We start from the raw sequence: 13,456 nt of genomic DNA, 5'->3' as shown, positions 1-13,456 counted from the left end.
TATGAGAGGATTAAGTGCGAACTATATTAAAGATGTAACTATGGGAAATCCAGCAGATGTAGCAAGAGCATTGGAACTAGCTAGATCCTTGGAAAAAGGTTATAATGCCTTAAAAGGGAAGTTTAAACAAGAAGAAATGGAACCAGTACAAGTTACGAAACCGCAAGAGGTAATAAAGAATCAGGATAAGTATGACATTGATGATTTAACGAAAAATTTCGCAATATTAAAATTAAATGATGAAGCAAAAATGTTAAGGTTAATGGAAGAGAATAGGAGATTAAGGAATCAAAAAAAAAAAAAAACTCTTCCCCCTTTCCGTCAGATTTCATAGAAATCCGCAGTATACACATTTTTTTAAAAATAAAATAATTTTTAACCCTTTACGTTGGTATAAAAGGAGTGAGGACCACTTGGTGGCCTCGACGGAAAGTACTCCTTATATATCCTGTTGCTTTTGGAAGTAGTTTTTTCATTATAGTACACCAAAATTTTTATAGTTATGTCATCTTCAAAGTCTTTAAACATTTTACCTTCCCTTGAGAAAAAATATCCCCTTGACGTTTCTTTTTCCAAATTTCACATGACTCGTCCTAATCGAGCTGGTTACAACAAAATTTATGACATCAGTAGATCAAAAAGTTTCTTTTTTGAGTTAGTCGATCATTTTACAGACACCAATGAAATTCATCTTAAAATACACACAAATGATTATCACATGAAAACAACCCCAATTAGTTATCCTAACACAAGTAAACTCCCTAATGACAAATACCAGATTAGTGTTATGCTCACACATTTTTTTTCTTTACAAAGAGTTTTACCCAGGCGTATTCAACAAAAATTTTTTAATTTTATCCGAGATAAATTATTACAAAGAAAGGCGATTATCATGTCACGTGCTAGTAAAATTGATTCACGTAACACAACTACCAAAAACTTTTTTAATTTCTCTTACAAACGATATCATTTTTACTTTGGAATATATATTCCTTGTTCTCATGATTACATTACCCCTGGATTTCCTGGATTCACTCCTCCAAAAACCATTTGTAAAGTACTGACACCATTCATAATGTCAGATTTTAGAAGAGCTTGCGTCCTTCACCAACCCTCATTCTTTAAAAATGATGTGTTTATACATATTAAAAATGTTAAAACAGAACTTAATGTTGATTCAACAAATCCTTCTTTAAAACCAAAGATTTTTCATGCTAATCTTTTATACACTCACTGGAATAGACATAGAACTAAAAGAATTTATTCTCGAAGATTGGAAATTTCTTATGAAGAAACGATCTATGCTCGTGATCGCCACTCCATCACACACCTTAATAATAAACATATATATAGGAAAAAACTTTGTAATTTAAGTATCCGACGTAGTCACAACCCTCGCGTGAGCAAGGCTCAAGAGACTCATTTTGATAGGGCTAAACGACGCATTTTCAACAAAAAAGAACATAATCGTATGGACCTTATACAGCATAAATATGCTATGGCACAAAGATATCGATTTCTGTTTTCAGAAACACAATTACAACCAAGGCCTCCATCACGGAAATTATAAATTTTGGACGTTCTTTTTTGGACACCCTGGTAAAAGATTTATGACTACCACGATTAACGATACTCCACCATCATCACCCCTTATTACGTATACAGTAGCACCCTACAATCCAACCCCTAATATGTTTATTCCTCACAAATACAGAAATATAATTCCTAAGGAGCCGCTTTACACAGAGGAGGGTGTATATATAGTTCCAGGTTCTAGAGAGTGGTTTACTTATATGTATAATTTACACAACAATTTGCCCCCACCACTTACAAAAGCACAACGTCGTGCGTTACAATGTGAGAATGAGCGTATTGCTCATTTTAGATTGAATCAAGAAAATGCAATTATGCAAGGGACTTCAGTCTATCGGGTTAAACCACGACAATTTTTGAAGGATAGGTTGAGTACATTTTGTGAGCGTGTTCACGATAAAATGACGAAGTTGACAACCCAATACTTGGAAACTGATAACGAAATTACTAAATCAAAAGTTTATAAGACTATGAGTAATTATTGTACCAACATATTTGAAGATGATAATATTAGATCTAACAAGTACCTGCGCTATGGCAACCAATCACACCTTGACATGTTCGGAGTGCCAGTGGACACTTCCGACGATGCTAAAGAGCTCGAACTCAGACCTAAAAAACGAAGATTTTCTTCGCATACTACTAACCTTTACCTGTCGATTGATAACACAGATAGATTCAAACGTAGACGTCTCTTTCCTGCCGTTATGGACGACTCAACTGGAGTGAAGATTCATTGATATTAAAAATTTATAATTTTTTTTTTTTGAGTCAAAATTTTTTCTACTTAGCAGTAGTTTATTTCTACATCTTATTTTGTTTTATTATTTACACCCAATTTGCGTAACCAAAAAACAATTTAGAATAGTGTGAACCATTCCAACTCTGACAGTATTTACAGTTGGCGCCTTTTTAGGCGAAAGAAAAATACGGGACTTCTCACCTTTTATAGAAGCTTAATTTTTTACATAGTGGTTCTTTTTTTACACATTTAGAAGCTAATGATACTATTAATTATAATTCTCCTTCGTCTTCAAACATTTGTTTATTTTATAATGTATAGTTTTGCCGCACTTAATTTTTATACATAAGATATTTTATTTACTTGATAATTCACCATAATAATGTAGCCATTAGATAGATGTCCTCACTTCTTTGGTTCTCTAGTTCTCTGTTTCCTTTTACCTGCTCCTTCATCGGTCGTGTTGTTGGAGCAGTCTATTATATATAATGATTAGGTAGGGTCTGCCCCTCGGGATAGATGATGGACTAAATGTTGGGCACATTCCTAAGGATAAATGCTCTCTTAGAATAGTTCTTCCGACTTTACATAAAATAAATAAATAAATAAATAGATTAAGGAATCAAAATAGGTTTAGACAAGAACCGATATGTTATAATTGTGGTAGGAGAGGACATATAACAAGAAATTGTTCACAAGGTCAAAGGTACGAAAGGAGAGTAAATGTGATAGAAGAATATGATGAATATGATGATCAAGGATATGAGGGCTATGATGATAAGTATGAAAGATATGAGGAACCAACAGAATTATACTATAATGACTATGATTACGAATTATATCCAGCAACTAGAGGCACGAAGGAAAGGAGACATTCAAGAAGAACAGATCCAATATCGGGATATAAAGATGACAATGAAGAAGATCCGCAAAGAGAAATGGAAGAGGTTAGAAATAGAATGAACGAAGATATGGTAACACCACCATTAGCATCAACGTATGAAGATAGTCGAAATTTGGGTGAGCCAATAGGACCAAAGGGAATGAAATGGAGCGGAAAAAGACGAATGTACTATGATCCAACTGAAGGATTGAGGAAATGGAGAGAAGCTGGAGGAAAACCAACAAGATCTAGAGAATATGGACCGAGGATGACTGATGAAGTACCACCTTATGATATAGTAAGGGACGTTAAAGATACAAGGGCAAATATAACTTTTGGACAACTCGTGAACGAAAATAGGAAATACTATAGCCAATTAAGACAGGGTACATATAGACCAGGTGCCATAAATAAGAAAGATTGACTACACTCGGTAGAAATTATTAAAATGAACGAAAGAAAAACTACAGCAATGAGAGCAGATATGAAAGTACATCAGGAAATTTGTTTAGGCGTAATTTAGTGTAATATTTCGAAGGTGGTGTAAAATTTCGAAATATTACACTAAAAACGTAATATTACAAAAGTTTACGCTCTTAAATTTGAATAATTATAGTAATTTAAGAATATCTCGCTATCTACTGATCCAATCAAGACGATCTATAGCTCATTGGAATCAGCTCATCAAGACGAATCGAATGGTAGTAAAATCGTATCTTTACGTTTGATAGATGATTTTCTATTAATTTAAAACTCTACTGCATACTATAGAGTGTTCTATCAACTGTAGAAATGCGATTTTACTACCATTCGATCCGTCTTGATGAGCTGATTCCAATGAGCTATAGATCGTCTTGATTGGATCAGTAGATAGCGAGATATTCTTAAATTACTATAATTATTCAAATTTAAGAGCGTAAACTTTTGTAATATTACGTTTTTAGTGTACACAGGCAATCTCGATAAATCGGATCCTCGATAAACCGGATTTGGCACTATTTCGGATTTTTCTTCTGGAACCAAATCATCTATATTAAAACAGTCTTGATATATCGGACTTTATTAGTAAAATCTCGATATTTCGTAAATCGGATTTTATTCTAGATCAACTATAGTTAAAAAATCTTGATATGACGTATTAATTTTTTCGGAGTCCGAAATAATTATGTCAATCATTTATTAATTAGGCAAACAATTTTTCTCACTGTTTTTTTTTTCAAAATATACTTTAGCATGAGAGAAAACAAAGATACAAATAATAAAAAGAAGAAATCTTTAACATTAGCTCAAAAGAAAGAACTCTGCGAAAAACAAAAAGATCAAAAACTTAGTGGTGTTCAATTAGCAGCACAATATGGAATTTCCACTAGTACAGTTTCCGATATTTAAAAAGATCAGAACATTGGCTTTCCATTGATACCACTTTACCAAATGCAAATAATTTTCGTGAAAAATCTAGTGTTTATCCACAACTAGAAGAAGTAATGAGCATTTGGGTTGATCAACAAATTTCAAGAAATTTAACTATAAATGGGCCTATTATCCAACAAAAAGCAGTAGAGTGTGCTAACTTACTTGATATCACCAACTTTTCAGCATCTGCAGGATGGTTAAGCAACTTTAAACAGAGAAATAATTTGCATACATATAAAAAAAAAGGAGAAGCTGGCAGTGCTCCTATTGATGAACTTTCACAAATGAGAGCTGAATTACGAGAAATTCTTCAAGCATATGAACTAAAAGATATCTGGAACTGTGATTAAACTGCTCTTTTTTGGCGTTTAGAACCATCCAAAACAATAGCACATGATCCTGTACTTGGTAAAAAATGTCCTAAAGAACGTGTTAGTATTTTGGCAACTTGTAATGCTTCTGGTGATGAAAGATTGCCTTTAGTTTTTATTCATAAATATGAAACACCACATGCATTAAAGGGAATTGAAAAAAGATCTCTCCCTGTTTGGTATTATTGGAACTCTAAAGCTTGGATGCAAAGAAGTATTTTAAACATTATCTTGAAAGATTAAATTCCAAAATGCTTAGAGAAAATCGGCATATTATTTTACTAATAGATAATGCTAGATGTCATGAATCTGAGAACATCAATAGTCTTTCAAATGTTAAGGTTCATTTTTTACCACCAAATACAACATCATTTCTTCAACCATTAGATCAAGGCATTATTTATAGTTTAAAAGCACAATATCACAAATTGCTATGTCAAAATCGTATTCAAGCTTATGATTTTTATGAAGAGGGAGACCCCATTCCACCCCCAATTGATATTTTTAATTCAATCAATTTAATTGCTGATGCCTGGAAAAAAGTATCTAAAAAAACAATTCTTAACAGTTGGGCTAAAGCTGGAATCCTTCCCAATAATAATATGGAAGATTCTGAATGTTCAGACAATTCCGATTATGAAGAAGATAATATTGGACATGAATTACAATCATTAATTGATGAGTTAGGATTCGTAGATCCTTTAGCTGTGAATGACTATATTAATATTGATAATAGAGCATCTGCTGAAGAGGAATTATCATTACAAGAAATTGTTGACGTTGTAAAAGGAACAAATGAAAGGGAAATTGAAGAGGAAGAGGAGCAAGATGAAATCTCTACAATAGTTGTGTTAAATAGCATTGAAAATGTAATTAAATATATTCAACAAAAAGATTTAGAAATTGGTAATTTAGAAATGAAAAATTTAATTAAATTGAAAAAAAGGATCTTTTTTGATAATATAAATGAAAAAAGGCAAAGTAAACTAAATGAATATTTTGATTTTAATGTATGACAGATAGTTCTTTTATAATAATAAAATTATATTTATTTTTGAATAAAATTTTGAAAATTTTGAACGAAAAATCACGTGATTTCTTGGTATTTCGGATTTTTCATATATTTTTATATAAATCCGGTTTGGCGAGATTTTTTCGATATATCGGATGTCTTGATATATCGGATATTTTTACTGGAACCAACTGATCCGATTTATCGAGATTGCCTGTGTAATATTTCGAAATTTTACACCACCTTCGAAATATTACACTAAATTACGCCTAAACAAATTTCCTGATGTAGAAGATCAGATAGTTAGTGTAATCATCAATACAGGGGCAGCGATAAGTGTAATAACAGATAAATTACGAAAGAAATTGGGAATTTCCATATTTGGGAAGAGCAAATTTAGATGTACTATAGCAAATGGAGAAAAGATAGAAGCTTTGGGAAAAGCAGGAATAACTATAAGATATAAGGATGAATTGGAGATCGAAAAAGAAGTAGAAGTAATTGATTCTAGTGAAGAAGATTTGATATTAGGAAATGATATTTGGAAAAAATTAAATGTAAGTATAGACTTTGAAAACAAAGAGATGAGAATCGAAAGACAAGAAGAAACAGTAATTATTCCAATAAGTTACGAGAGAGGTTTAGAGGAATTGGAAGAGTTTGAAGAATCTGAATTATCAAATGATGAGAGAGAGTATGAAAGTAATGACGAGAATGTGAAATATGAAGTATACCAAACTTTTAAATAGGGAGTCTTGGCTCTGAAAAGAGAGAGACAGTAAAGATGCAAACGAGAGAAGGTAAATTCTTGGAAAAACTAAATATAGGAGAAGTAGATAATAATGAAAAGGATGATATGATAAAAATGTTATTAAAATACCAAGATATTTTAGAATATGATGAAGAGAAAGAAGGTAGGATGAAAATAGTGAAACATAGGATAGAAATCGAAAAAGGAGTAAAACCGATTAAACAGAAGAGATATAAAGAAACTGAGGAGAAATCAAAAGTCATAAGAGAAGAGGTAGATAAGTTATTGAAACAAGGAAAAATAAGAAAATCAAATAGCCCATGGAGTTCACCTGTAACATTAGCAAAAAAGAAAACAGGGAAGTATAGGTTTTGCATTGATTATAGACAACTGAATAAGGTAACTATACCAGATAGTTATCCTTTGCCGAGAATAGACGAGTTATTGGAAAAATATAGGAGAGCAAAATGGTTTTCAAGTATTGATCTAGCAGCAGGATTTCATCAGATAGAAATGGATGAAAAAGATAGATCCAAAACAGCATTCGTATGTGCAAAGGGATTATATGAGTATAATGTAATGCCATTTGGATTGACGAATGCACCAGCAACCTTCCAAAGGTAATGGATGAAATATTAGAAGAATTTATAGATGACTTCATAGTGGTATACATAGATGATATTATGATATTTTCTGAAAATTTGGAAGACCACATGGAACATTTAGATAAAGTATTGAGAAGATTATAAGAGCACAATTTGATCATAAAACTGAAGAAATGTAAGTTCTTAGAAAGGGATATTGAATTCTTAGGACACATAGTAGGAAATGGTGGACTAAGACCGGATGAAAAGAAAATTGAAAAAGTACAAGGGATTAAAGAACTAACAACGGTGAAAGAAGTGAGATCATTTTTAGGACTATGTTCCTATTATAGGAAATTTGTGGAAAATTTCTCAAAGATAGCTAAACCAGGACCCCGGATATCTCCAAAACAGGTCATAAGTCACACTTTCGGCAGATTGGCCCATTTTTCAGGGCTCAAAAAATCGTTTTTTGTAAATATCTCGGCATCCAGTAGTCCAATTTTGATGAACATTTTTTTAAATTGTAGAGCTAAATGAGGGCTACAAAATAAAAAAAAGTTCATTAAAATTGAATTACTGGATGCTGAGATATTTACAAAAAACGATTTTTTGAGTTTCAGCAAAAAGGGGTGTTTTTGGCCAAAAGTCCATTATGACCTTTATATTAGATATCCGGGGTCCTGCTAAACCTTTAACAAGTTTAGTGAAGAAAGAAACAGAGTTCGTATAGGGTGAGGAACAACAGAGAGCATTCGATACATTAAAGAAAAAATTGATAAAATACCCGATATTGCAATACCCAAATTTTGAAAAAGAATTTATATTGATAACTGACACCTCAGGAGATGGTATTGGAGCAATATTAAGTCAGAAAGATGAGAAAGGTCGAGAAATAGTAATAGCTTATGCAAGCAGAAGTTTACAAGGAGCTGAGAAGAGATATCCAATAACTGAATTGGAATGTTTAGCAGTAATATGGGGAGTAAAACATTTCCATAAATATCTAGTTAATTGAAAATTTAAGGTAATAACAGATCATGCAGCTTTAAAAGGACTGATGAGTGCAAAAGTACCAGTAGGAAGAAGAGCTAGATGGGTAATGGAGTTACAGCAATACAACTTTGAAATCATACATAGTCCTGGAAAAGAGAATAAAAATGCAGATGCATTATCAAGGTTATTAACAATGAAAAAGGGTAAGAAACCCACAATGGTAATAATTGATGGAGTTGATGGATTAGGAAAAACAAGTATAGTACAAAACCTAATCAAGGAATGGGAAAAACAAGGATTAAAAGTAAGATTTAATACCTTTAAAAGAAGAAGAAAAGATAAAGAGGAATTTCATAAACCAAAATTAGAAACAGAATGGAAATTTAGAAAAGAAGTGGTGGAACAAATAAACAGTAGAATGTTAGAGTATAATAAAGACACAGATATAGTGATTTTGGATAAATCACCTTATTGTGAATATTATTATCAAAAGACAAAGAGTTTTGATAGGGGATTAATTACTCCACATGGAAATCATGAAATGGAGAAAGAAATATTCAGATTAAAGAAATTAATAGATGAATCGGTAGTAATATTTTTAGAAAAAGATGGTAACACATGTTGGGAAAACTACATTGGAAGAGAAACTAAGAAATCAGAGAAATCATCATACGAAACGTTAAAAAAGGATGAATATCTAGATATGGTTAAAATGTTTGAAGATAATCAAGACATGTATAAAGACACTAAAAGGTATAGTTTAGTAAGAGTTAAGAATGATGATATTAGTTGGAAAAAGGTATATAAAGAGATAGAAAATTGGAGAGGTATAAAATCAAAAGATGGAACAAATAATAAAAACGACGAATGTGGAAATAGAAACATTGATTAAAGCATTGAAAGATATTCAAGAGGAAATTGTTAAATTAAGGGATAAAAACAGAAGGTTAGGTAATATAAAAATTGAAGATTGGAACGAAGGTGAGGTATTGTCGATTAAAGAAATTCAGGAAGAGATAATAAAAGCAGAAATAACTATAGGAAAAACTGGAATATATAAAGAAATATTATGGAAGAAAGTGAGTATGATAGAATAATTAAAAATATTATAAGCGAAAAGAAGTACGAGATCATAGAAGGGATAGTCTATCAAAAAAAGGGTGAAAGGAAACTAAGAGTAATTAGGAAGTATGAATTCGAAGGATTAATGTATATGATGCATGACAATGAATTGTCAGGGCATTTTGGAATGAACGCTACTTATGAAAAGATGAGAGAAAGATACTATTGGAAAAATATGAGAAAAGATATTGAAGAGTATATTAGAACATGTTGGAATTGTCAAGTGAGAGGAAAACCAAGTGGTAAAAGTGAATTACATCCTATAAAGATAGGAGAACCGTTCGAAGTAATAGGAATAGACATTGTAGGACCATTGAACAAAACAGGTAAAGGTAATAAATACATAGTGGTAGCTATAGATTACTTTACGAAATGGGCAGAAGCCAGAGCATTAAAGGAAGCTACAGCTAATGAAGTGACCAAATTTTTATGGGAAGATATAATCTGTAGACATGGATGCCCTAGAAAGATAATAAGTGACAGAGGTACACATTTTAATAATAAATTAATGGAAAAGTTAACTGAAAGGTGTGGAATAAACCATAGGTTATCAACACCATATCATCCAGAAATAAATGGATTAGTAGAGAGATTTAACCGAACTTTATGTGAATCATTAGCAAGGCTAAGAGGACAAGATTGGGATAGAAATGTATCATCTGTATTATTTGCATACAGAACAAAGAAACATAAATCAAGTAATATGCAACCATTTTATGTGACATATAGTAGGGAGGCAAAGATACCATTAGATAAAGATGAGAATAAGATTAAAGATGTTAGCCGTAACTGTAATATTAAGACACAGTGTCGTATGTAATAGGTTGCAACCTATCTACATTAAAAAGCAAAAGTTGTAATGCTGTAATTAGGTTGTAATGCCATAATTAGGTCGTAATACTGTAATTAGGTCTTAATGCCGTAACTAATCCGTAATGCCGTAATTCCGAAATTACGTATGTAATTTCGGCCAGAATTATGCACTTAATTTTAGCAGAAATTAACAAATATCCTAAAAAGGAAAGTGTTGTTACACAAAATTCCAGTGTCGTTCCCACTAAAATCAATTTTTGTGGAACGGCTATCGCCAAAAAAGGAAAGATCTGCATTCCCGTTTTGGCTGAATTATGATTTTCGGCTGAAATTACATGTTTAAGTGAAATTACGTTAATTTCGGCCGGAATTATATTTCGGATTTCGGATTTCGGATTTTAGGAAATATGTGACCGTGTAATTTCAATTTTAAGGGGTAAATAATATCAAAAATAATAATAATAATATTTTTTTTTTGTAAAAAAGTTTATATGTAAATTATGCATAAAATCATCTAATTATTAAAGATATTATGCTAATTTAATATAAATTTTTTGAAAAAAACTTAATATTTCCCACCTTCCACCCCCAACACCCACTCCTAGGGATTTTGGTTCATTATATAATTTTTTTCTTTACACGAACGCGTATACAAAATACAAAAAAAAACGCGACGCGTCTTATGTACCCCTAAAAATTAAAATTACACGACATATAAACTATTGTAATTTACTTTTATAATTCATTACTTTTATTTTAAATTTTTATGCCATTAAAAATTGACATTACAGCCTAATTATAGCATTGCGACCTAATTACAGCATTACGACCCAATTACAGCATTACGGCCTAATTACAGTATTACGAAAAGTGTCATAACTGTAATGCTGTATGCTGTAATATTACAGCATCGGCCAATCAATTACGGCTAACATCTTTAAATAAGATGACCATGATGAAAAGAGTAAAAATGTTAATCGAAGAATTACCGAAGATAAGATTCAAAGTTAGAGAAATTTAACGAAAGCACAGGTGATAAGAAGCATAGAATAAAAGAAGAATTTGGAGTAGAAGACAAAGTATTACTATATGAAGCATGGAGAGAAAAACAATGGTCAGGTAAACTACAAGAAAAATGGAAAGGACCATATGTAATTCATGAAAAACTATTGAATGGATCATATCAATTGAGAGAATTGAATGGACAAATTCTGAAAATACCACAAAATGGTAAATGGCTAAAAAAATATCGAGATAGGTTAAAGTTTGAACCAAGGATATTAATTAAAGGAGAGGAAGTGGTGGATAGGAGAGAATTTAGATTTGATTGAGACCCGAGTTTGATTCAATTAGGGATTAATTAATTTTGAGAGTATTGTGAGGACACAATATTCATTAGCGGGGGAATTTTGTAGTATACAGAACTAGATAGAGAATTAATTAATAATTAGGCGTAGGTATCTTAGTATTTTAGACGTATAGAAAATAACATGAAAAGTTAATAGGCGCAGTAAGTCACATGTTGAGTGACCCAGATGATCAACATTGATGAGAGATACTAATGATCAACAATTTGTATTTATTTGTCTACAATGGAGTTATTGTAATGATCCAACTCCTGGACATGAGGATAAACTGTAACCAATTAGAATAGATAAGTCATATGAGTTCAAGGGTAATTGAAAATCTTATTTAATAGACATTTATTTGATCTGAATAAACTAACAAATTTTGAACAGATAATTTTGAAGAAAAGTGAATTGATAAGATTTTTACCCTTATTATTGTATTTTGAATTTGATGAATTTATTATTATTAACAAATTATGAATTACTTTTACTTTGTTTCTTTTATTGAAAGTTGTAAAAGGCAGAAATCTTTTAGATTTTATTAGTCCGAAAGAACAACATTTTATTTGACCCTGAAAAATGAATCACTAAACCAAGCTAATGAAATGTTGTAACGTCATGAAGATACTGATCCAATACATGAGTTTTCATGTATAATGAGCGATGCATGTGGCAGGTGCATCCTTCAACGTTGTGCAGATTTAGCAGATAATCAACGAAGAATGATTGATAATATTACTGAAAATGAAATGATAAAAATTTTTATAGATAGAGTCTTGATTGATGACGAAGATGGAAATAGTATTTTAGTTACTGATGAAAATAAAATCAAAGACATAACTAAAGATCATTTTCAAAATGCAGTAGGTTCGAAAAATCGTACAATAGATGATTTACTAGAGTGGTCTGATGAATATGAACCTATAAGATCAATTAATGAATTAATTTATAATAATTGTCTTGAACCAATAACAGATGGTGAATGGGATATTGTAATCAAAGATTTACCAATTAAGAAAGCAGTGGGGCCAACAGGAATTGCATATGATGAAATTAAGAAAGCTCTGTCAGAATTTAATCATTTATTAAGAGATATTATAAATGAAGTTTTACGTACTCAAATAATGCCTGAAGACTGGAAACTAGCAAATATATATCCGATCCCAAAGCTGAAACCTTGGGGGTATAGATTAAATAATACTAGACCAATCACGTTATTGGAAACTGCTAGAAAAGTTATGATGAAAATAATTACAAAACGTATCTCGAAGATAATAGTAGAACATCAAATTTTACAAGGATATCAATACGCGGGCTTACCCCTAAATTCAACTTTTGAACCATTACGAATAATTAATGAGATAATTCAACATAGTAATGAACATGATAAAGAATTATGGATTTTTGCTCTTGACATGTCAAAGGCTTATGATCGGATTAATGTTTTTATGCTTGAAAAAGCGATGAAAAGAATTAAATTTCCAGTAGAATTAATTAATTTATTAACAGGTTTATCGATTGGGCGGAAAAACAAAGTTTTTACACCTTTTGGTTTAACAGACGCTTTCGATATGCAATGCGGGATTGATCAAGGGAAATAATTTCACCGCTTTTGTGGATTATTTACTACGATCCTTTATTGACAAAAATTAAGAACTCAAATCTAGGATATGATATAGATGGTGTTAAAGTTAATAATATTTATGAAAATGTCGAAGAAAAGATTAATTTTAACTTTTCAGGTTTAGCGTATATGGATGATACAAATTTCATGGCTGGAAACCAGGAAAATTTAGAAAAAATTTTATCAATTGCTGACAACTTTTA

The 13,456-nt window shown here is 31.2% G+C and overlaps 2 protein-coding genes across 2 annotated transcripts; both read left to right on the top strand.

Annotated features, from left to right (window-relative positions):
* Positions 1–892: 892 nt before the first annotated feature.
* Positions 893–1,570, top strand: OCT59_004533 (uncharacterized protein; the record flags this gene model as incomplete). The annotated part of the gene is made up of 1 exon (XM_066148340.1): positions 893–1,570. One exon carries the CDS (start codon positions 893–895, stop codon positions 1,568–1,570), a length of 678 nt encoding a protein of 225 aa, XP_065996948.1.
* Positions 1,571–1,610: 40 nt separating this feature from the next.
* Positions 1,611–2,333, top strand: OCT59_004532 (uncharacterized protein; the record flags this gene model as incomplete). Its single annotated transcript, XM_066148339.1, has 1 exon — positions 1,611–2,333. One exon carries the CDS (start codon positions 1,611–1,613, stop codon positions 2,331–2,333), a length of 723 nt encoding a protein of 240 aa, XP_065996947.1.
* Between the last annotated feature and the right edge of the window lie 11,123 nt (positions 2,334–13,456).

This window comes from Rhizophagus irregularis, chromosome 12, assembly GCF_026210795.1.
Source record: "Rhizophagus irregularis chromosome 12, complete sequence".
NCBI classification, from domain to species: Eukaryota; Fungi; Glomeromycota; class Glomeromycetes; order Glomerales; family Glomeraceae; genus Rhizophagus; species Rhizophagus irregularis.
The sequence above is the reverse complement of the archived record's forward strand: the minus strand, read 5'-3'. Positions and strand labels throughout refer to the sequence as shown.